Source organism: Bactrocera dorsalis, chromosome 5, assembly GCF_023373825.1.
Source record: "Bactrocera dorsalis isolate Fly_Bdor chromosome 5, ASM2337382v1, whole genome shotgun sequence".
Taxonomy (NCBI): domain Eukaryota; kingdom Metazoa; phylum Arthropoda; class Insecta; order Diptera; family Tephritidae; genus Bactrocera; species Bactrocera dorsalis.
The window spans coordinates 26965472-26991636 of record NC_064307.1 but is presented as its reverse complement, the minus strand read 5'-3'; the positions used below and the strand labels follow the sequence as shown (position 1 = coordinate 26991636).

Sequence of the window (26165 nt, the reverse complement as noted above, 5' to 3'; positions counted from 1 at the left end):
GAATAATGGCATATAAATATTATAAAACGATTAAGTCATAATGAGACAGCCATTGGACTGCAAAGTGTTGAATAATTTTTGTAACGATATTTTAGTAAATTAGCCAAAAATATCAAAAATTGCCAGGCAAAGGTGTAATAAATTCATTTTTCATTAATTGCGAGGTTCTGAAAATGTTATGATCGATCTGAAATAGTAATATCTAGTCAAATACTCGTCAAACAAACACGCAAGGCAAATAAATAAATAATACTATGCTGTGTAGTAATGATTAGATTTAGATTAGAGTGTCTTTAGGTGAAAGGAAAAGTAAAAATGTCAGTAAATTTTGTCACACCATTCACATGTAGCTTTAAAGCGAAGACCTATATGAAAATTTTCAGATGCGGCCTCATGAGCAAAGGTCTGTGAGCTCAAAAATCTCATCTATAAAGCCTCATCTGCAGCCAAATAATGTTGTCGAAGTAATCTTTTAAAGCTTTCAATCCAATATTATGGGCCACTTAATGGTTCGTTAAAAGTTGACAGCAAATAGTTTTTCGTTACCTCATGCTACGTCTTACAGAATTAAGTCAGGGAAGATACCTAATTGGCTATATATCAAATACTTTTCAAAATTGTCGTGTTAGTTATAAACAGTTCAAAGTATAGGAGTTGAAAGTGGTTGGAAAAGCACGAATAATGTCGGTCAAAGAAAAATTTATTCCCTTCTTTCGAGTAACTAAGGTTCCCTAGGTCTTTAAAGAAACAACACAGAAACTACAAAATTTTATGGGGAAATGTTTATTATCATTCGAAAGAAAATTCTTTTTCATTTATTTTTTGAAGATTATCTCTTTCAAACGTCTCAGATAGTTCACCCGCGAATCCACAATGCGCAAGCTATAATTTGTGCGTTTTCAATTTAAGATTTTAACGTAAAATGTGACAAATCATTCCATATGTCAGTCCGAGTTGCTGTGAACGGCGCCGAATAGTCTCTCCATGGTCTTCGACACACTCTCAGCTAGAGTCGCTATATTTTCTTCACTACGTGCTGGACGTGGTCGATTCGGTCGAATATTATCCAATAATTAATGCGGGGTCTCAAGATGGGTGATGGTGTTCTGAATAGTAGGCTTAGTAGGTCAATTATGTTGACTGACCATAAGTTGAACGAAATGCGTGACACATTCTTAACAGAACGTGAATCGTAAAAAGTTGCCAAACCATACCGAACAAAAATAACATGACAGCTTGACATAACTGACGCTTGGTCTGTCAAAAAAGTACTTCTGCTTGGATCATCGCATAAAACTTGTGTTCATAATGGACATTGTGTGAAGACTGCAACCTCTATAATAATAATAAACGATTCTAGTTGACCAAAGTATGGGCCAAGTAGCAAAGATAACTGGATTGAATAGTTTTTCTTGCTTTGAGTTTTCTATTATACATACTATACTGACATGAAATTCGACGGCCGCAACAAGACAGGCTATGATTTAATAGGTCTTTTCTGTTTAATAATATCTGTAACGCGTTGTAAGAGAGGCATCATAAGCGAGAATTTTAGAACCATTTGCACCCATAGTAACTATATACAAGCAAGTATGCATATTATGCGTATTAACAAATCTTCTCTTTATTAAAAACTAAGTGCCGTAATATTTTGTACACATTACTAGCAATTTGCTTTCGAAGAAATTTTTGCTCAAGTAAATTCACTTAGTCACAGAATTCAAAAGTTGGAGCACTCATAGAAAATCACTTCTTTTGCTCCAATTCACACGTTCACTGATAACTATAAAAGTATAATGGAAAACAAATTTATCACCAGAATATGCGCAAAACACATTATAAATATGAATATTAGGGTGATTCTGAAGTTTTTATAAGTTTATATACATATATATAGCAATATAAGTGGGAAGATTTTGAAATTCATTAGCTTCAGTTTTTATATATAATTCTCATATGTATAAAAATATTGACTTATATTTTACACATATATTTTTTAAAATCTCTCAAAAAGCAAAAAAAAAATATTGAAAAAATTATGAAAACTTAAAATAGAAATTTCTGAACCTGTACTAGTATTTGGAAAAAAATAGCATTTTTATAAAAAGCACATTGATGACGCAACATAAAAATAGGTTCCATACATTTTTAAAACCTTCAGATAAAATTTTATAGTAGAAATTAATTTTTTTTTTCAAAAAGTAAACATTTTATATTTGCAAAGACAAATTATGAATTTTTTACCTTATAAATTTTATATATTATTTTAATTATTACTTACCGACCTCTTTATCAAAATTATCACTTCTTTGCTTTTAAAAAATATAAAGCAAGTTTACTTTTATTATTTTTTGTTCGGAACTATTGACTGTATTTTAAGTTCATTTCAATATTCATAAAGTCCAATTGTAAAGAAACCTTACAAGAAGTAAACTAAAATCACACCAAAATGCGTTTAATATTGCATACTTTGCTATGATTTTTTCATTTATCAAAATTAAACTGTTTCTTCTGCACCTTAAGCACCACCCTAATATTATATTCAGAAGAAATTTCAATAACCGTTTACGCTTAATATTTCTCACCACCAGCGCGTCGCGCCCAGTAAACCACATTTATCAGCGGTGTCTAATTGATGACGTCGATTTTGGCGAAAACTTTTACGCCGCCATTCGCCAGAACTCATTAATTTGCCTGACTCTCACAGCGCACACCACAGGTTTAAGCACACCATGACGTCTGCACAAACAAATCCAACAGTGTTTACATACAATTATATTTTGTGCATATTCATGCATGCTTGTGTGTGTCTGGGTTTTCCTCGAAGACACTTTATTGCCCAAAAAATACTTATTTGCCTCATCTCTTTGTTTGGCGCCGCTTTTTGCTATTTTTTACCTTACTGCAGTGTTGGTAGGTGATAATTAAAAAATACCTTCAAGGGGAAGTACTCGATGAATTGAACATTTTTATATTTGTTCACTGCCATAAAGAGTGACGATGTATTGATAGTATTTACCTGTAAATGAAAAGCGAGTAATAAAATTGTATTAGATAGCAGTTTGTCAATTGGTAACGGTATGTTAGTTAAAAACAGTTATGTAGGAAATAAATGTTATAAATACTCGTTTATTATTGCAAAATGGCAACCTCCGTCTATACTCAATGCTCTTTTTGAAACGTAAATCACTGGTACTCTAACAAAGTGGCAACTTTGAGTTTTTTTCGGTATGTTTTTACATTAAAATCGTTTGCTTTCGAAAAAAATATAACTTTTTCAATCCACTTCTGGAGAAAAGAACTGAATAGAGAAGTTACAATCTTCTATAAGAGTGTTCAGCTGCTGACGTACGCCGATGATATTGATAATAAATGCGAAGTCGTAGATAATTTCGTCTATCTTGGAACCAGAGTTAACACCACCAACAACATCAGTCTCGAATCCAACGCAGAGCAACTCTTGCCAACAGGTGCTACTTCGGACTGAGTAGGCAATTGGGAAGTAAAGTCCTCTCTCGATGAACAAAAACAAAACACTACAAGTCACTTATTATTCCCGTCCTGCTATATGGTACAGAGGCATGTACGAGTATGATGACAACATCTGATGAGTCGACGTTATGAGTTTTGAAGGGAAAGATTCAGCGAACGATTCATGGTCCATTCGATGGAAGATATTCGACTCCAAACGCGCGACTTTCTCACATGACCTTTCTCTTGGCTTCTGCTGCAATAATCCCTGACCTAACAGAATCAATTAAAGCTTAACCCAGGCTGTTCGCTTTAACTCACTTTTTTCATTAGTCGGCGAGAGATTATCATGTCGGTATCATGTTGTGCTTGCATGTATTCTTACCGCCAATGATATAGAGCTTAGCAGGTTTCTTCAGTATGGATGATTAATTGTCAAAGCGCGGCGAACGTCATTAGAAGATAAATTAGTAGAAAATTAGAAATGAAACTTAGTGATGTGACATAAAAGTTACTATAACTAGTTTAAGACACTACTCTGATTTATTTTTTATTCTTCAGAGCTGATCTAAAACCACAACAATAAGTCACGACTGTTCCAGTGCTTTATGGAACATAAATCTTCCAAATATAAATAGCTCATGCGCTAATTTAATTATATTTTTACAAATATACGTACAAGCATATATTTTCTTAAGCTAGATACTTTAATTTTTCTTACTTCTCAACTTGCGTGGGCTGGACCTTATTTATGGGCACAATCGTAAATGTACAAATGCTAATCTGATGGCTGTCAATGAACGCCAAACAAAAACAATTAACAACATTTACGATCACTCATGCAAATTCAATAGACACACATATTCATATATACATGCCGGCAAATATGCAAGTGTATGTGTGTATGTATGCTTATTGACGACAAATAGAAAAGCACACACGCTCAAAAAGCGTCGCATGCTCTCGCAATAATTATTATTCTCTGTATTTATATATGCATGAATAAATGTGTATGTGTTCGCACATCTGAATTGCAAATATGACAACGCGGATCATATATATTTGCATGTGCCTTACTGTGTATGTGTGTGTGTTTGTTGGGTCTGTCTGGCTGGCACAACGGCGCGAGCTAAAAGTGTCGGGTGATTCATCAACTAACCACAACAAATGGACTTGGGCGGCTCGGCAGCGGCGCGTGCTTATTGTAAGGGACAGCAGCAAACTTTCGAGCAAGTTTTTTTCGCGTTTTCGACTGATTTTTATTTCATTTAATAGGTTTGCGCCTTCTTTGCTTGGCTGTGCTTTTAAGCCAACTCAAATCGTGCAATCTATTTTGAGTAGGTGCTAAGAAAAGCGAGTGTCGGTTTGCATATTAATATTTCTTCAAAATATAATATTCACGTGAGTTCTCGAAACAACGCTAAAGTAAAAAAATAGCAAATTAAAGTCTTTCGCACAATCAAGCCTGTCCAAAGAGACAAGTTTACGGTACTCTTTTTGCAAAATATTCAGTTTTATCGTGACATGTCAAGCATACCCAACATATCCGCCAAAATCATTCGAACGGGCTCGCGAGAGATATCTCTTGCCATCTCTCTATCATTTGCCTGACAATTTTCAAGCACCATATTCTTCACTTATCATCAGTTGAATAGGTCGAATGCAGTTCAGAACGAGGCATGTCTCGTTCTCTCGACCGTCTTCGAAGGCTTAGTGGCACTCACAGGCTTGCGTTTTTGATCAAACTGAATCACCGCAAGACTTTTCCAACATTCGTATACAAAATACAAAATTTGAGACAAATTCTATGTTTGATATACATATGTACATATTTATCCATTTTAAAAATCTCAGTAGTGTGACTGAGGTGTACCGACTTAAACACGCTCATATTTGGCATAGTAATTAAGGACAGTCCTACCAACTTTCTTGAAATCTAATTTTCCCGGGAAATTTAATTACGATTTCCTGGTTTTTGTCACAATATCCTTGTAGACATTTACTGATACACCTTGAAATTTTTTATTAAATATTCTTAGATCTAACATCATCTAAAAAAAATACACTCGTTGCTCTATTGTAATGAGTATTCTACTGTGTCTCGACCTTTATGGTTTCATGTATTGATTCGGTGATAATTGCGAAGACATTGACCTAATTGAATGAAGCCTAAATTTGTGTTATGAATAATATTTAATTACCGGTAATAACGTCATTAAAAATTACCACCACCCTTTTTTCTAGGGAAAGGCGCAAATATATATTTCTACTGAAAATCAACCGCAAGCCAACGAAACGAAATATTTATATTCCAAACTGCAGATAATTTCATAGCAAATGAATGATGGTCGATGTTTGATTCGTATGATTTGACATGAGTCAGTCAAAGACAGCCCAAGTCCAAGCTTCATTGTGATAATCTTGTATAATAATGTATGTAAAAGGCTAATGTTTCTGTAGCGAAGTCCAGCGGAGTAAGGCTTTTGTGAGCCAAAAGAACCCAAATATGCACTAATATGACCAACCCTATTTTATATAATATACCTGGTGATCAAACTTTAATTGAACCTGTAAATAAATAACTATTTCCCTTCAAAATTAGCTACTTCATAAGGAGAGGACTCATGTCGAATAATTGAGATAGAGAAGCTACAAAGAGCGCGCTTAACTCTGTTAATATTTTCCAAAACATTATTGTGGCTTAAAGTGCCGGGACTCGACCGATCGATTTTGACTAAATTCTTGGACTCCAGTATTCACAGCTAACTCCTGACCGAAAATATTTGTCAATGTACGGAATATACAATTAAAATTCAGAGAAAATCCTCTTGTGATAAGAGTAGCTCTGTGTATTGAAAATGGGTTAAAACGGGTCAATACTCTGAGTTCTCATATACTCAATATAAAGATTTTCGATCTTCCCGGTGACTTTATGCCGTATATAGCCGTCAATATATGAGCTATCTCAATGACAATGAGAGAGCGTGTTTTTCTTATAACGGTGCATTTTTGTGCTTAAAATAGATAAAATTGGTAAAAACTTGATCTAGATCCAGGATTTTCGAACATCCGGCTGACTTCACTCCATATGATTGGTGATTGTATGTGAGGTACTTTAACGAAGATAAGTTAAGATAAAATCGGCTTAAAACTAACCACAACTCCAATATTTTCCTGGAGGAATTGCTCAGACTGTGATTCTTGCTACTTTCAAGAATATAAAATGTTCAGATACACCCAAACTTAGCCCTTCCATGCTTGTTTCCCCATACTTTAATAATAAATAATATTTTCTGTTTTGATTTGGCTCGAAACGCTCTCGAATATATTCACTTTTAGCGGATTTATACCATTTGTGATTACAGTTATGTGTCTATATATGTATACAGACATCACCAGATTAGCTCATGTTTGGTTCTGCCTTTGTCAATATTTTATTCTGTTTATTTTTTCGTTCGCTTTTTCTCTTATCAGTTGGCATGTCATTAACGTCACGCTGTCACTTTATATTTGTTGTGCTCATCCTTTGCTGCCTTTATCGATTGCTGCCACATGCACACTTTACTCATCTACTGATTCATCTACCGGCCTGTGTGTATCCATTCATAATGTTTTATTTTCCGGCTGATACCCCCACGCCACGGTTGACTTTGCGCGTTCCGCCGAATATGCCGCTGACTGCTTTGCTATCCTGATATATTCTTTTTTGTCACACTTTCCTGTTTACTTTTGGCTTTCATTACCCGCTATTTTGCATTTTAGCTGACAGAGCTTTATCAAAATTCTGAATTGTTGCGATAGTAATGCATTGTCATGCTAAACTATTCAGCGCGAAATACTTATGTCCCGTTAGCTATTGACTATGATGCATTTCCTGTCAGTCAGTCAGTCACATACTGTGTACAAAGATCTTATCACGCTTTTTTAGTACCAGATACGTTTAATAAAATTACGTAATGTGAAAAAATAGACAGATTGTCTGTCCACCGGCGTGGTCTAATTGCGCGTTGAACTCTTGCTTGGGTGGAATTCCGTCTGCGGTCTAATATGATTAGAACTCTCTATTTGAAAACATTTGAACATTTTAAATGATCCGAAAAGCGCGATTATAAAGGATCTGTGTTATTATCTAAATAATAATATCTAATTTGATTTCATGTAGGTGTTATTTTAAAAAAATTTTTAATCAAAAGTATCTTGCTAATCAATACAATAAAGTTCAGTGGGTCAAGCCATCCATGCGTATCAAAAAACTACAGTTAACTCTCACTATTAAATCATTCAAAGAGACAGTGCTGCTGATAAAATATGTGTATATTATACTCTTTATACCTATAAAAAGCATAACAGAATGTTAATAGTAGTTTAAAATAAATAATAAAAGACAAAATTGTATTACTATATGTCAGATTTGACAGCTTACGCTATTTCACTTTGATATTCCGTCAAAACGTTGTTTGCCGCAAGTGTTGATACTTCCTGTCGTAAGTTTGTTGTCTTCAAAATTACTTAAAGACAAAAAGAGCTATTAATATTGCTATGACAAGTTTATTTAAAAAAGATATTACCAGAAAAGTAAGATGAGTCATTCCCATTTTGAACTATTAAGATGTCTTTGCCGATTATAAAAGCTGTTCTTAGAAATTAATTTTTTTTTATTTTATAAAACAACCAGAAAATTTAGAGATACTAAAACAAGAGAATAGAAAGTTTCATTGTTTAGGACTATCGGAACTTCTTCGTTCATTCTGTATGCTGGGAAAAAATGGTTTACAGGTTGTAGGTGTATTCTTACTCACTCATATGCGTCTGGCTTTCCTATTCAAGTTTCTGTATCTATCCCGCCCCGTTAGTGTTGTGCTCTCCCCTGCGACACGGCGCTCCTTGTGCTACCAGCTGTTCTTTTGCCTTTTCCCCAAAGAAGTGGTTTCGTTTGCAGCTGTACGTAAGGAGCTTGAAATACCGTCCCACAGTTCCCTTATACTGAGTTGCTAATGAGTGGTCTCAGAGAGCAGGAGTGCAAGTCAGGTAGAAAACCGTTTCACTGTGGGTTGTAATTGAAGCTGCTCGACGTCGTACCTTCCCTGTGTATGTTGACGGGCGTGCTTTGCTGTACAGAGGCGTGCATGTATCTTCGCTAAAACAAGATCCGAATCGATGTTAGGTTATCGGAGCGTAGGCACGTCTAAATCACTGGAGACGTGTCTTCCGTTTACCATAACATGATCCAACTTTTTGGTTCGGAGACAGCTAAGTAATTTGATAAATTTTATTGTGCTGGAGTCTATTACTACAGACAATCATATTTCGGACCCCTGCGAGGTCGATCAGTCTCAACCAATATGCGAAAAATTTGTTGTTTTAAATAAGAGTATACTTGTGAAAGCTCTTTAAAGCTTTCTATTGAAATTCAATTTAAAAAAATGAGTCCTATTCTAAAGCTTTCTTAAAAGCTTTAAGATTCTTCATATCAACTATGATCCACATTCATACATATTTATTTATTTATTATACAATTAAATATTTAAGATAAGAAAATTAAATTGATAAAAAGTTTGATAATCAAGAAAGTATTTTTAAGTGAGTAAATACTAGAAAAGTCACTTAAAGAAAGTGTGTTGTATCAAATTCTTCGCAATATAATAACTTTTTACTTGAAATAATCAGAATACTTTACAGTAATTCAAATACGTCAAAGTGACAACTCACAGCAGGTTACAACGCATTAAAAATGATGGCGAGAACTAAGAGTTTTAAATTCAGAGAACCCCAAATTGCGCATATACTTATACGGAACCACTACGTGTGCATGTATTTATGTATATGCGAAAAGCAAATCACGAATCTTATCATAAATTCGTCGAAGAAATTCGTAATATCCACAAAACCATAAGCTTAATACACTTTTTGGTAGAAAAAGAAACTCTCATAAAACCTTTTTTTGGTAGTATTTTGGAACTAATATTTATTCATAACAATTTTTTTTTCGAGAAACCTTTCATTTATAAGACAAAAATTTGTTAGGATTTCAATGAAGCTTTATAAAGCTAAGGCTCAAGCAACATGAGTAAATATGCGAAGTAGAGTTCTAAAGTATTACAAATTCGAAGCAAGGCAGACCTTAATAGCTTTAAGTAAGTAATCATAGATTAGACTTTTGCTTTTCATAGAAAAACTTCAATTAATAAAAACTACTCCGCTATATTGAAAGCTGAATAAGCTCTAATAAAAAGCTTTAATAAGCTTGCAATTGAATCTTGGAGGTGCATTTATATGACAATGAGGGTAGAATCAACAAATTTTCTGAATTCCCCCAAACTCTAAATCTAAAAATTAAAAAAGAAAAACGTTAACGTTTCTCCGTTGATAAGTCCTTAGAACTAACTGAACAGTCTGTCAAATCGTAACTAAGTACGTCTTATCTGCGTGCTCGGTCACAAGAACATAGCCGGAAATGGACTGGCTGATGAGCTCGCCCGCCCCGCAGCCTCCACCAACATGGTTGGATCCGAACCTATTGTTGCGATTTGTCCCCATACCATAAAAAGCTGCTACGGAAGGATGAAGGAAAGGCAGGGAGAGGCATTAGTAACAACTCAAAGTCATGTGCTATGCCAAGTTGATAATGGGCGGTTACAACCTTAAAAGGCTTAAATATGTAATCAACGTCGCAAGAAACAAACTCAGGCTACTTGTCGCCCTGTAAGCTCAAGAGTCTTCTGGGACAGAGATTCTCCAGAACATCTGCTAATCTGAATTTATGAATATGCTGGGGCTAAGTAAGTCGTTGTGACTTAGGAGAGATTGCAATAGTCCTTAAGTCGCAGTACAATCCTCATTTATATATTTAATATACATATTTTATGACTTAAAGAAAAATTTACTTCGAGTATAAGGATTGCCTTCAAAACTTGGATCCATACCGTTACTTGTCACAAGTCACAAAACATTATCAACATCCTTTTTAAAGCTCGCAAATTCAGAAAAATAAATATTTTTTTTTTATTAGCTTGTTTATAGAAAGCTTTCAATTACACTCAAAAAAAGCTCGACTAGCCTTCTCGTTACTAGTTGCAGTATTGCAAACATATTTCTGAGACAACTACCCACGCTTCCGATAATCTAGACAGCACTGTATATTTATATTTTATTTTACAGACACTTAAATTCGAGTAATAAACAAATAATGTGGTTTTTGCTGTTTTTGTGTGCTTTTATTCAAAATAAAGCCGAAGTATCAATGCTTCAGCGGCATATTATTAAGAATTGCGTGAGTCTTGAATCACACACAAAGATAAAAAATGTATGAATTTTGCAGAAGGCTACAAATAGTAATCAATTGAGGTGTGCACGCACACACATATATGTATTTAATAATCACATGCATACACATACAGTATGTACATATGTTCGTATGTAAGCCGCAAAAAAGTGTAATTACCACCGAAAAGCCAACAGCTTAAAGAGGAAACAGAAATAAAAGAACACTTAGTGAACACATATGTATATATATACATACATAAATATAGACACACACACATGTATGTATATAGTTAGAATTCACTTAGGTATTTGCATGTAAAGGCGTATATTTTTTGTTTCAGTTGCCATAATAAAATTAATAACTTAGAACTTTTAAAGCAAAACGCCGCAGACACTTCCACACACACGTACTTGCAAAGCAGAGAAACTAAAAAATAAAATAAATAAATTGCAAATATTTGAGTTGCAAATTATGTAAATGAAGCGAGAATTCCGAGAATTCGTTGAGCTCATGTGAGTGTCTTTATTGAAACTGTTTCGAGTTAATAGAAAAGGCAAGAGTACACACATACAGCCCGTATGTGTATGTGTGCGCTAGTGTCACTCAGCAAAAGCTAACAGTACAAATAAACTTCCTACACCCAAGCGTATATGACAATCGAGTGACGATCGCAAGATCGCGACATACGACTACGTGCACAAGAACAACAAGTTCGGCACAAGAGTGCTGCCGAGCGTATGTGGAATTAGTTAGAATTGTTCTGTTTTTAGTTACGACACACATACATCCACATAACGTTATGTATGTGCATACATATGTGTATTTTTAGCTTAAGTCACGAAGCTCAAAGCTTTCTTTCATAGCGCTTTTTCGCGTTAGGCGAGCGTAGTTGGTGACCACTTTGTGAGCGCTGCATTCATAACGAAACGAAACGAGCGAGCGAGCGAACGTTGTACGACGGAAGCGAGTTGTGTTTAATAGCGACCGAGCGAAAGATCACACTTAGTACCGCGACAGGATCCGAACACAAAAACAAAAAGTGTTATTAATGCGATTTAAAAGAAATTTCAACGAATTTTGTGCAGGATACAAACGTATAACGGCGACTTGCAAACGACAAAATAAATTAAATTAAATTAAATTAACAGCGAGTAAAGTAGAAAAAACAACGAATTATTAATAAATGCGTAATTTGAATATATTTTTTTTTTAATAAATTACGCAGATTTAAAAATATACAAGCGAATTATAATCGAAACGATTTTGTAAAACATCAACGAAAAAACTGCATATATTTTAACTATCGATGCAGTTCAATACAAAACGAAGATCCATAAAGTTTTTAAACGAAAAATAAAGCGCTGAAAGCGAAACAAAAGCACACGAAAAGCGTTAAACAACGAAAAAAGAGTAAACAACGAAAAGTATAAAATTGCGAAAAAAATATTTTGTTTGAAAATAATTCATGTAATTAAAAATCAAGCAAAAAAATATATAACGAAAATAAGAAAAAAAAGGAAATAATAACAAAAAGGTGTAAGAAATTTTAATAAATTTACAAAATTAAAGTAATTAAAAAAATTGTAATAATTCAAAAATTATATTAATTAAATAAATAATTAATTAAAAATTTATATTAATTAAAAAAAAATTAATAAAAATTTATTAAATAAACAATAATTAATAAAAAAATTAAAAAAATAATTAATAAAAAAATTAAAAGAAATATTAAACGAACATTGCACGAAAGACAAATAGTAGCGAGAATTGTTTTTCAAACATTTTCAAAAAGCTGCGGCATCTCAAATCTATCAAACGCCGCAAAAAACCGAACTGTGTATAGAAACCGTTAAAAAGCACTGTGATAAAGCTTGAAGTGTAGCATACAGTATAAAATAGCAAAGCGAAATCATAAAAACAAGTAAAGGCAAGATTCTTCTAGCCATAATTCTTATCAGCTGAGTGTCTACAGCAGCAAAAAGCATAGCATAACGCAAATCGCGAAGCAAGTGTAATAAAATAGTCAAAAAGAAACACTAAAAGATAAAGAGACGCAGCGCAAAGTTAAGTGTGCGCCCATAATACACACACATACAAACATATCTACATGAGCAAAGGTATAGCGCTAGCAGCGAAAGCAGCTAATTAAAGACGAAACAGTTGTGACGACGAATGCACGTAAGCGTGATGAATTGACTGCCGAGATACGGCAAAAGTTGCAAGAATTAATTAAAAAATATTCAATTTTCGTAAAATAATATAATAAAGTCAAAAAAGCTGCGGAAAAGTGCAAAAACACGCAAAGTAACAGTGAAATTTACAACGACGCTGCCAAAAAACAACAAGCAAGTGCAAAAGGCGAAGCGTCAATTTTTATAATTTATTAATTACGATTAACAAAGCAAATACGAACACAACGGTAAATAAGTGCAAGAAATTTTGTGATTTTTAATAGAAAAGTGGGAAAAAAGCACAAGTAATATATTAAAACTTGTATGCCAGCAGCTTAAGAATAAGCTAAGTGGACTTAGAGGTGCATAACATAACGGTAACATTTATCAAAAGCAAAAGCAAAGCAAAGTACACAAGCACACAGGCGCATACACATCTATACAAGTAATAAATTAAAGCAACGTGTACTGAAGTGTTTTAGAACAGCTCTAGAAAGTATACACACACACATACACACGTGTATGCATGTTTGTGTGAAGCACGCTTAAGATAGCAGACAATATTTGCTGGCGCGATAAAGTATACATTTTTGAAACAACACACACATACACACGCATTCTCGCGCACTTGTAAATTCTCAAGCAAAATAATAATAATTTTGCAGTTCTCATGCTCAAAAGCAAATAACAATAAGAACAACAGCAAAAACATACAATATTAAAGTGATACTAAAGTACAAAGTAAAAGTTGAAATACGAAAGGCGTTTACTAAGAGGAAGAGGCGAACCGGTTCGCATATTTCGCAAAGCAATACAATAATACGGCGGTAAAGAACTAAAAATAAATAAAAGTTTAATATTTATCGCATAATCAATCTCGCGCAACCCAGGCGACGGCAAGACAACAACTCGACTATAAGTGACGCAAAACAATTTGCAATTATCGAACTGTTGTAAGGTGGGTAGTAAAGTCAATTCAAAAGAAGTACTATGTATGTAGGGATATATGTATAATAACATGTGTGCAAATATGTAAATATGTTGTATAAATGTGGTATATATGTATATATATTAACTATATGTTTCAAGTGAGTTCAAGTATTGTAAAGTGGTCTGAATGATCGAAAATGTGTCTTAAAAAGTGGAGTGCAAATCATTGCTTTAGCCTATGCTGTTTGCTGATACCGAATATCGAAATCGAGCAACTTATATTATTATTTTTTTGTTTCCCTACAATCCGTAGTGGTATATGAACACTCTGGTGAGAGCAGACACATTATTAATTAATTAATTAATTTTTTTGTACCTTAACTCGAAAGTTTTAGAGATTTCAAAAACAGAATTTTTTAAGGAGTCCTTATTTTCAGAATTGCTGTTATTTTTAATTATTACAAATAAATAAAAAACAAAAATATTTAAATTATTATTATTAAAACAAATTAAATTAATTATGTCAAATAATAAAATATTAAAAAAGTTATAAAGATTAACTAATTAATTTTTATATTTAAAAAAAATTAAAATATTATTAAAAAAATTAAATTAATTAAAAACATTATGTAAATAATTAAATAATTAAAAAAGTATTAAAAATTATTAATTAATTTTGTTCTAATTTTTTTAATTAATTAACTATTTTTAATTAAAAGAAACAATTTATAGATTTTCTTAATTTTTTTAAATTAATTCCAATTTTTAAATTAATTAAAAAAATTATTGCATTAATCTAAATTTTTTCCAATTTTTTAAATTAATTAATTAATTTTTTTAATTTAATTTTTAATTAATTATTTTTAATTAAAAGAAACAATTTATAGATTTTCTTAATTTTTTAAAATTAATTCCAATTTTTAAATTAATTAAAAAAATTATTGCATTAATCTAAATTTTTTCCAATTTTTTAAATTAATTAATTAATGACAAATAGTAGCTGGAATTATATTTTAAAAAAGTTCAACAAGCTGCGACATCCAGTCTTTCTTCATAGTAACAGCTGTTCGTTGATCCTGAAAGCTTCAGAATTATTGGGGGGCTTAACAAAAATTTGGAGAGTCATGTTGATGTAAAGTTGACGATTGAAAATTTTAAAGGTTATGTGAGCAGAAGCAGGTTTTGAGTACTGAAATTATAATTGCATTTTGGATTTTGAACACATGATTCGATTCTCTAAACAATGTCATTGGACAAATTTTCAAAATATGTTTTTTTTAGGTTACATGACAAGTCACACATATATATTTATTCTGTTATACTGGTAATAAAATGATTCACCTTCTCACGCTTCACATTAACAGTGGTCCAGGAACTTCCAACAAACAGAATTGCTAACCATAATTCTTTGCGCATAATATGCCATATTAGACTCACATAAAATAGTTTAACGAAAACGTAAAGCGGAAAAATGATTTTCAACCGCATATTACTGGCTTAAGAGTTCGTATTTTTTGTCCGTTTGCATAAGAACCACAAGATGTGTAAGATTATTAATTGTATCATACAGCATCTAAACTATAAATCTTTCAAACTGTTTCATAGCAATTCGTGATATACATACATATGTTTGTAATTAGTGGTTATCTGACTACAATAAGAAAGAATCCATTAAAACAGTAATGGCAATAATGATTGATGATTATTACAGATAGTAAATATAAATGGATATGTAAGTATGTACATAAACATACGCACGCATAATTTTCACATCACAATCTTTCTTTTCTTTGTATGTAAAACAAACCATATCAACGAATTAACATTCTTGGCCTTCACCGTGTGATAAACTTCAATGTTATTTGGTATCGATAACACCACTGATAACTAATACACCCATAAGCGACTTAAAAAGTAAATTGTAACTAAGATAGCATGCGCATGTAGGTATACATATCTGCTCATTCAGTGTTCAATTAGATATTTGGGTTTTTTTAAAGCCGCCAGCAAGTTGAAAGTATCAAAGAAAGTTGATTGATATAACAGCGATTAATTTTATAAGTTGGCAAGTAAGACGTATTAAAATTATAGATAAATATACGAATTTTTCTAGAGCGGAAAGTAATGAAACTCCTTCCATATATTTAGGAAGGTTTTCATTTACGTTGCATCAGCTTTGAGAAAAATCAGTTATCGGCTTTATTTTGCTTGAAATAACTTCCACAGTATAAAGGCTTAAAGCCGAACCAATTCTAAAGCGAATTCTAGCAGCGCCCAAATATTTTGCAACGTTCAATTTAATTGTCTTCTTCAAGCTCGGGTTTTCAGCTTAAATTTCTTGATGTCATAAACTATTGAATATAGGTTTCAAATGAGAGTTATCTGACTCTATATGTCATGTATAGTTATAAACTTTTTTGAGAGAATTTTAAGCAGCAAAATTTTCTTCGCCTACAGAAACCTCTTTTCTTTTTTCTCTGTCTACCTGGAGATCAGCTATGATATCAAGAGAATACAAAATTTTTTTGTTTTATTTTAATTTCTTAAATGTTGTTGTTTTTTGCATGTATATGGGCATGCATATGAACCGCAAATAATGTATAAAAAAATTAGAATAAAATAAAGCTAATTAAAAACTCGAACACTCATAGTGCGTAACTGAATTATTAGTAATATAATAAATATGTAATTATCGACTTCATTGGAACTTGCTGCATAATCTCAAAATTTTCATTTCACGCGAAATCAAATCTGGTGTTATTTTGGTATAGCCAAAAATAAGTTTTCATTGAGCTCTAATGCGATGACAAGCCAAATGTCTTAAGCTGCAAAGCCAGAAAAGAAATTTCGCAATAATTTTATTTTTACATTAATAAACAGGCCATAGTATATTTCCTTATAAAAACCAAGTGTCATTAGCGGAAGAGCGACTTTTCGACGCCGCACACGCCTACAAATACACAAACATGCCGGCACGAGCAAAAAAGCCGACAACCGCTGTAGGCGAGCGCTTTGAGCGACACAATGTGCCGGTAATTAACATAAACACAGACACACACACACAGCCACAAAGCCATAATGTTTAAGTGTCAAAGCTGACATTTCACCTAAAAAGTTGTATAAATAAATTATAAAAGAAAAGACTTTCGGACATTTAAATTAAAAATATAGATGCACAAGTAGAATTATATAAGGAGCTAGCTATTGCATAGCCAAAATTAGTAATGATTACTAATGCAAAGATTTTCAGCTCATATGTACATATGTAAAGTGTATAGTATATATTTTAAATTGCTCAAACTAAAAAAAGTTGTAGTGTCATGTCAATGAAAACAGTAGCAGCTGCGCTGCTTGTCTAAGGCGTTGGCGGCGCGCAGCTTTTGCTTGAATATTCCACTCAATATATGTATGTATGTTTGTTTGTAGTGAACTTTAGCTATTTCTAGGCATTAAAGGCAACATTATTTTTTTGTAATACCAACAACAACTGCAATGTGAAAAATAAATTTGAATTTCGCACACTCTTCTCTAAAGAAAATCAGGAAATTGTCTGCTTGTGAATGAAATGAATTAGTTGCGTATACGCTCGGTTGGCCACTTAAGCTCTGCAAGCCATTAAGGACCATTCTCATTGATTAATCGCTATTAGCTTGCGCGCATACAGCGATTACAATGTAGTTTTATTTTCATTTTATTTATTTTTTTTAAATCCATAAATATCTTTCATGCGCCAGCTGCCGATGTTGATGTCGGCTAATTGTGGAATTCGCACTCAAGTTTTGCGGAAAATTTTCATCCACACGTTTTAACTGTTAATAAATTATTAGTATATTTTATTTTATTTTATTACACATATTATGTATGTATATATGTGTGTATGTTTGTATGTATGTTTATACTTTGGCTTTCGTGCGGCCATAAAATTTTACATTGCCTACGTGTGAGCATATTAGATATGCTTGTATATATGTATGTTTGCTTGTATGTTTAATCATGCTTATATGAGAGGGTGCTTGTCGCCATTAATGGAATTTATGATTCTTTATTTTTATTACCCTTGTGCATGCCTAATTGTATTTAGTAGCCGGCTAGTCGTGCCATTGTAATTTGCGCATTCATGCGCTCGATGTAAATAAATAAATAAAAATATTTGCGCGGCTTAACTACAATTTGTTCCAATGTACGAGTAGTATTTAGTTTTCATTTCTATTTATACCCAATACGCAGTGATAGAAGAAAGAATAAAGGCTTTGCTATATTTTAGAGAAAAATTTGATGTACTCGTTAAACTAAATATAAAAAAATATATAAAAACAAGAAAAAATGTTAACTTTGGCTGCACCAAAGCTAATATGCCCTTCTAGAAAATAACCTGTGACAACTTTTGAGAAGAAACCACGTCAAATGCGAAAGTTTTCCATACAGGAACTTTATTCCGATCGTTCGTTGTATAGCAGCTATCTATATGTTATGTGGTCCGATATCGCCAGTGAGCTGCTTCTTGAAGGGAAAATGACATTTGCAAAATTTCAAAAGGATATCTTAAAAACTGAGGAACTAGTTCGTATATATACAGACGGACAGACAGGTAGATGGACATGGCTAAATCGACTCAGCTCAACATACTGATCATTTATATATGTATATACTTTATGGGGTCTCCGAAGCTTCTTTCTGGGTGTTACAAACTTAATATACCCTGTTCAGGGTATAAATATTCTATATTTGTCCAGTAAACCTACGATATGTGGCTCAATAAATGTTTAAATATAAAATGAAAATCATTATACGAATTTATATAGAGCAAACACAGAATAACAATATTTGTATACAAAGTAATATTATTCAAGAAAACAAAAAACGAAAACAAACTACTCGACATAGAAATAATTTACAAATTTCTCACGACTGTGTATCGATGACAATCGATTGATTACATATGACTTTTATAGTTATTTTATGTTTATTAGTTTAATTTGCCTAAAATTAAATGATCGATAGTCAACATACCAAAATTTATCGATTTTACTGAAAACCCGATTTCTATTAAATTTAAAATATAAAATTTCTACCGAAGAAGCTTTTTTATTTTTAACAATAATTTCTTTTATAAGTTCTCATCATTTTAATCGGCCAGTTTGTATGGCACCTATATGCCATATAAGTCCAATCTGAAAAATATATTTGGAGATTGGATTATCTAGAGAATTTATTTATGCCAAATTTCTTGAAGATACGTTGCAAGTTTTAAGGTAGGCCAATCTGGACGTATGGTATACAAATCTGGGGCAGTGTAGCGAATTCAAATTTAAGCATAGTGAGGTCTACTTTCTGTCTGAGAAATGAAGTCCTCCATCGAGATCTAACGTTGTTTACTGTAACTCTTCCGTTTCGAGGATCATGAAAATATATTGCTGAACAATAGTTTACAATGTAGAAGATTGAAGAGATATCACTTGCTGGACCTCCTCTTTCCATTCTTATAATATATAAAATAAAATTTAATTTAATTTGTTTTTTTTTTTTATTTAAAAAGAGATTATAAAAATATTTAAATTTACAAAGGTTTTGATTTTAATCGATCATTTTGTATGGAGAGATGCAGAGAAACATATGAGTGAAAAATTTCGGGTCAATATCTCAAAAACTGGAAATATACTGGAAAAGAAAAATTTTAAAATGATCGGATCATTTGTCACCAAATTACCATCCTAGCGAATTTGAAAAATACAGTTTTGAAAAAAGGCTGTACCTTAAAAAATTTTTGAGGTATCGATTTGAAATTTTAGTATGTTACTCTTTCATCTATAAAATATTGAAATATGAAAGTAAATCGGTTTTTTGTTATTCTCTTTTTTATTAATTTCACGCTAGATATGCCTCTTAAGTTTCAAAAATGTATAATATTCGATAATAACTGAATATATAGCTATTTTGTCTAGTTTATGAAAATTATCATACTTTTACCTATTAAATTTATTTCACCATTTTTATTATTATTTTTAATACAGTTATTTTTTATTTATTGAGGTTTTTTTGTTTATTTTTGATTTTTTTATTGATTTTCTGATAAGAAGAAGTTTATGAAAATCAAAATTTCCTGCGCTACCCTAGCAGATACATAAATTAATTAGTACAACAACAAATTCGTATAAACTTTTTTGTTAAAGATCTCTCTCCTGTGCTCCAATTCAACACGCTTCAACATTATCAACGATTACAATTGTATGTGTGGGTATAATTCGATGTATGAATGTTTGTATGTGAGCAAATACGCATGGCACTTTTATTTTATACGCTGATAACGGTTTATTACCGCCAATTTTGCGATTTCTAAATTTTCGCGCTGTTTACGCCCAAAATCGCTCTCTCAAACTACGAAGAGCACATCTATATTTTCGTTAGTTCTTCCAAGCGCTCGCTCGTGTCAAAACTAAAATTCTATGATTTCGTTGCTTCTGCAATAATAACAGTTAGTTTAAAAATAATAATAAACAATAATATTTGTACAACAAAAATATTCATTTGCGCCGGTTGGACGCTTATTTTTAGCGCAACAAACTCATTGCGAAAACATTTGAGAAATGTTGTCAAAACAAGCAAATTAAATTATGTACCATGTGTGTTTGTGTAAGACCATGTGTGTGTGAATGGGTATGTGACAATTGTGCAACCTCGTCAGCCGAACAAGAATATGTGACATTCTTGGCATTTTGTTTATCAAAAGCATTTTCCCACCTCAAGCATTTACTTTCTCGGACGCAATTTGTTCGTCAATGTTACCACATGCATTTCTTTATAAACTTTATCTAATATATACATTGCATATATGTAGTTAGGTAGATACTTATATACGGGTTATGTCGCCCCTTATTTCGCCTTATCTTTGCGAACTTACAAACATTCAATATTATAACAACAAAAACAGCGAACTTGAAATTTTTGCAATAATTAATTGTTTAATTTTCCATTTACTTGCTTGCAGGTCGTTAACAGCAGTACAACAACGCGCGTTGAAAAGAAACGTCTACACCATATAACATCCTCATCATCTTCGTCAACGTCCTCCTCGTCCACATCATCGTCCGAAATGAAGACGGCAGCACTGAAACGCGATTTGAGCGAAATCAAAAATTCCATGTCCGAAATCACCGATCTGGTCGGTCGCAATACCAACAATGCGAGCAGCGGTGGTGGTCTGGGCAGCAACAAAAATCTGGCCATCTCAGCGTCAGCGCATCAGCCATCCATAAACGATCTCACACAAATCAATGCGCTGAACAGCTCGGATGCCATCAACAAATTGAAGAAGAAGTATGTTGCACTTGAGCTGTGACCATTAAATCAATTATTAATTAATTTCAAATTTTACTTTTCCAGAATTCGCTCATCCATTGAAAATCTCGTCGACAGCGATGCCGAACCGTTGGTAACATTTCCGGACACAGATGATGATCATCACAATTTAGCCGATTTGGTGAGCGCTTCGAATGGCAAATTGACCGCCAATGGACTGAATGGGTCGGGTAAAATCGTCGACACCGTTAAATTCGAAGAGAAACGCACAAAGACCGAATCGAAGACGAAGGTCGTAGCCGATGGTTTCAGTACGGAGCAGGCAACCAGTAATTTGGCCGAAATGAAACGGCTACAAACGGGTGATATCGATTATCAGGAGGCTAAGGCGGCAGCAGCGATGCGAAATCGCACCGAAATGGATGGTGTGAAAACTGAGGAGAATGCCGCCGTTATACAGGTGAGTTCGAAAAAATGGAAAATACTTGAAGATTATTTAATTGTTGATTGCTTGGAGGACACGAAATATCTTTGAGGAAAACTTTTGGTAACGAAGTATTTGAGGTTAGAACCAAGCATGTTAGGTCGATAGTTCGACTCATAAGAAAAGTCCAAAGAAGAATCTTTTGACTTTGAGGTGAGGTTAGTGCGCTTTAACAGTATGTCCTTAAAAGGGTAATAAAATTTTATGAGAAAACAATTTCCTTTACCGTTGAAACCAATTTGAAAAAAAAGTCTAATAAACCTTTATGATAAAACAACTATCTATACCGTTGGATGCATTTTTAAAATAAAAAATTTACCAACAATACAGGGACTACAGAAATATGGTACGGCTTGGAATCTTTAGAGCACTACACATATTCTATCCGGCCAAAGATGAAATAAAAAATATTCGTTTTTTTATCTGTATTCCGAGTTTCGATACTGCCTGATCCTTAAAATACCAAATTTTTTCTCAGAAGGTACCAGATATTTTTCTGATAATTAAAAAATCAATCTGAGACTGACCATTATGAGACTTCAGGAAACTCAGATCGTATGTTTACTTATCACAGTACCCGGTAGGGCACTCATTACAGCCTTTATTATCCTTCTTTTAAAGTAAATGTTTTGAAGATTTTTAGTTGCAAAGAAAACTGACCTAGAAGGTTGCGTCGTTAAAGTTTTACAACTTTACCGCGTCCAAAGTGGCCTTGCTGTCTGAAACCCTGCACCTTTGAATTTCTTTAGCGATGAAACAGAGGGTCTCTAACCTAAAGCAGCAAACCATGGGATCTAACACATATCATTGCTTCTATACTAACTGTTCTGTGTTTTAGGGCTCAGTAAAGAGAATTTCGGTTCCGCAAGACAAAGCTTTTCGCAATGGCAGTATTTTTTTAATAACCAATATATTATTGAAACTGACGTTGAGCAATATCAAAAAGTCGACCAGGATCCGAAAAGAATCTCTCCGAGCCGTTAGACCAAACCAGTTTTCAGACAAGGCAACTCCGTATCGTGCGACTTGCTCAATCTACTCTTGGAGAAAATAATGCGAGCTGCATATCTTAAAAGAGAAGGTACAATCTTCTATAAGAGTGTACAGCTGACGTACCTCAAGATATAAAGTCCTCTCTCGACGAACAAAGACTAAACTCTTCAAGCTCTAATCATCCTCGTTCTGCTATAAGATGCAGAGGCATGGCAATGACATCATCTGATGAGTCGGCCCTAAAAGTGTACGAGGGAAAGATCTTGTGGAAGATTTTTTGTTATTTGCGCGTTGGGAAATGGCAAGTACCGCAGTCGATGGAACAATGAGCTGTACGAGATATACGATGATACTGACATAGTTCAGCGTATGGATGAAAACACTCCAGTAAAAGTATTCGACGCAGTACTCGTCGAGGAAAGCAGACGAAGAGAAAGACCTTCACTCTGTTGGAAAGACCAGGTAGAGAAGGAGGCTGCTACATTTGGGATCTCCAATTGGCGCCAAGCAGCGAACAGGAAGAACGACTGGCGCGCTGTTGTAATCTCGGCTATAACACCGCAAGCGATGTCTTCGCCAATAAAGAAGAAGTATTTATTATTGCTGGTTTGTGGGCTTCGTTGGTCTTCTGCAATCATTACCCAAAAAGCATTGTGAAATGTGCTTAGCGAGGTGCAAAAACAAATCAGTACCGTGTTGGTGACGTAATGTCTGCCTCGTAGCAGCAATGTCCATGTGCTCTACTTAACTTTGACTTCAGTGGGATGTTCTTTACATTCAAATGTAGGGCGAGTAGATCTATGATAAACATGCAGGAATTTCAATTCAGATGCTTTAGCATGAGGTTATGAGCTTTTTCAGTCAGAATAAAAAGGGAAACACCACTACTCACAACAAAGCAAGCGTCACTCATAAATGACACAGCCGACAGATGATTAGAACTAGCGGGTAATAAAAACATACGTACATATACATATAAATATAGGCAGCATATATAAAAGTGTGTGGGGAAACCCTTGCTTACGATAGCTTTAGGTCGTTTTGAATATTACATATTACATGAAAAGGGTGTGCACACATCCACACCTAGCAGCTGAGTGGACTTTTCTGTGGATTTGAACACTGCTTTATCTATATGTGTGTGCTTATAGTGGCAAATTGCGGCACGGCGGCGGTAGCGCACTCCCATTTGCTCGCCACGCCACTCCACACTCCAAAGCGGCTAATCGCTCGTGCGTTGTTTCGGTGGATTTATAGTGTTTTGTTTCGTCTGCAGAAGTCAAGTCGACATTGGCACGCAAGGCTTGACGCTGTCAGTGATTAAACTAACGGTGCTTTTTATTGTTTTATAAAAGTCCACAACGAACAAAGCATTGGCAGGAATTTCACAAAAAATTGAATTAGCAGTTTGTGCTATGCGAAGGACTTCGTGCCTGAGGACATTCGATTGCGTGTGTAAAGTTGAGAAAAATTGAATTTTCGCTAAACAAAAGAGTGTGCAAAGGGAAAATCATGGAACAGCGTAAACGAAGTATACGCAAAGAGAGTGTGATAAAGAAAGCGAAAGCATGGTTCGAAAACTTTCAACAAAAACGTGAATTTTGCGAGTTGAAAAAGTTACTTTAGTTAAGACTAAGCAAAATATACTACTTAGTGCATAATTCTCGGAAATCGCCAGTTACTTGCACTTCACTTGCAATGCCAAGGGCGTTAACTCGCGACAAAAGAATATCGATTTTCGCTTAGCCTTTGCTTTCGCCTTTTGTGTCGCGTGAAGTGGCGAAAGGAGCAGCAGCTCCTTTAGTTCGTCGGTCGTTTGTAGTTTGTTTGTTTGGTTGCTTGGAAATAGCAGTGTTTTCCAAATTTCTTAAATAAACGGTATTTAGTTGGTCTAAAGTGGTTTGATAGTGCAGAACACATGGCTAAATTGCTGTGCGGCATTTGTTGGAAGACTTTTTCTGGGCTTTTTTGGCATTATGTTGCTCACTAAGTGTCTGCTGGCGACAACAACAAAGTATTGTTTAGCACAAGAAACCAGCATCTGCAAATATTCAAAACGTTCGCGTCCACAATCTATACTCGGAAAAATAAAGGTAATTTACATTTGCGGATAAGCTTAAACATATGTGTTTATACCCCTCTCAAAAATAAAGTAACGGTAATATGAAACAAAAAATAATCCAAATGTGCGAAAAAAAACATTTAAAAATGCTTAACGAGATATATTGATAAAACAGAAAGTTTTTAAATTTTTTAAGTTGTGACTTCGAATACAACACTGCTACTATTAACTGTCAATTGTCAAGTTAGCCTGCGTTTGATAGCCGTTATAAATATATGTATAAAAGTATAAAATTTCATAGTTTGGCACCAAAATATAATAAAAGTGATTTTTGGCTCGAAGAAATGTATTATTTCGTTCGAAATGTTATATTCACAAAAGCTCCCAAGAAACATACAATACCTCGAGCCCACTATAGGATCAAAATCCATGTTTAGTTGGTATATTTTGAAACTTCTGTACAATAAAAATCACATAAATTACGATGAAAGTTGAGATTTTCCAAAGAAAAAATCGATGTGAATAATATAGTATAACACAAAAAATCCAAGTTTTTTGAGGTACTTAGCACGATTGGGTGCTCAAAAGGACAGCTTAAGCCCTTTGATGCGAGGACAAAGCCTCCTAATGGTGATTATTTAAACGGGTTCGGTGCTTAATCTGGTTTTACTGTATAACATATTTTAATCGTTATAGCGTCTATAATGATTTAAGAACTAGGGAGAGGAACTGAGAGACTCTAATATTTAGAGCTTAAGGACCTAACTTCCAATATTTATAGTTTCCTCCAAGGGTTTCTGTTTCATTTGTCTTTTTTCTTGTACGAATTTCGCGTAGATTCGACTCAGTTTATCGCGATCCCTAAAAAATTCTAACTTGTTATTCTCGCCACGCATTCAACTAGTATTTAACTCGGAACGCAAGGTTTCGCTTGTGTCTAACAAATTTTATTAAACAAATAACAACAATGTTAAAAACAAATGTTTACAATGTCATAATGCATTGCCTACTTTTCGGCGCAATACCATATACTCACAATGAACAAACCAGATAAACACAGTCACAGTAAAAGTTATCTAATTATCTATGTACATTATAATAAAAAGCGAAAAATTAATTACTGTAGCGTCTAACGCAATATAACGAAATTAACGTGCGATAAACATAATTATAGGTTATATTACCAATTATATAACCGTAAGCTATCAGAAATGTATGTGTTATATTACCTGTTATATAACCGAGCGTTTCAGAAATTTCAAAAAAATCATAAACCAACTAACTGACTTAATTTAGTCAGTCAAGTTTTGCAATCGAGTTTCTCAAACCCGGCTATAGAAAACTGAAAAAAGCGTTTTAATATCGTAAGGATATCAAAAAAGTATTTAGAAGGTTTGATGGAACCCATTTGGGCCCAACATATTAAATTATAGTAAGAATATTGGTTAGTAGTGCAATGTTAGTTCAGGTTGGCTGACAGAATATTAAAAATTT

The 26165-nt window shown here is 33.5% G+C and overlaps 1 protein-coding gene and 1 long non-coding RNA gene across 13 annotated transcripts in view; one reads left to right on the top strand and one right to left on the bottom strand.

Moving 5' to 3' along the window:
- Positions 1 to 26165, top strand: part of LOC105223269 (NAD(+) hydrolase sarm1) — a 119947-nt gene that overhangs the window by 74691 nt on the left and 19091 nt on the right. For 11 of the 12 annotated variants that reach the window (XM_049458628.1, XM_049458629.1, XM_049458631.1 and 8 more), the window contains 2 exons: positions 20822 to 21150; positions 21217 to 21592. In XM_049458628.1, coding sequence (XP_049314585.1) covers positions 20822 to 21150; positions 21217 to 21592 — 705 coding nt within the window. Of the gene's footprint in view, positions 1 to 12404; positions 13865 to 20821; positions 21151 to 21216; positions 21593 to 26165 lie in introns of those variants that run through there. The other variant, XM_049458634.1, reaches the window with a different exon arrangement.
- On the bottom strand, positions 790 to 1935 carry LOC125778926 (uncharacterized). Its single transcript, XR_007423031.1, has 2 exons — positions 1440 to 1935; positions 790 to 1356 (listed from the first exon to the last, which is right to left on the bottom strand). It is a non-coding gene; the product is annotated as an uncharacterized LOC125778926 (long non-coding RNA).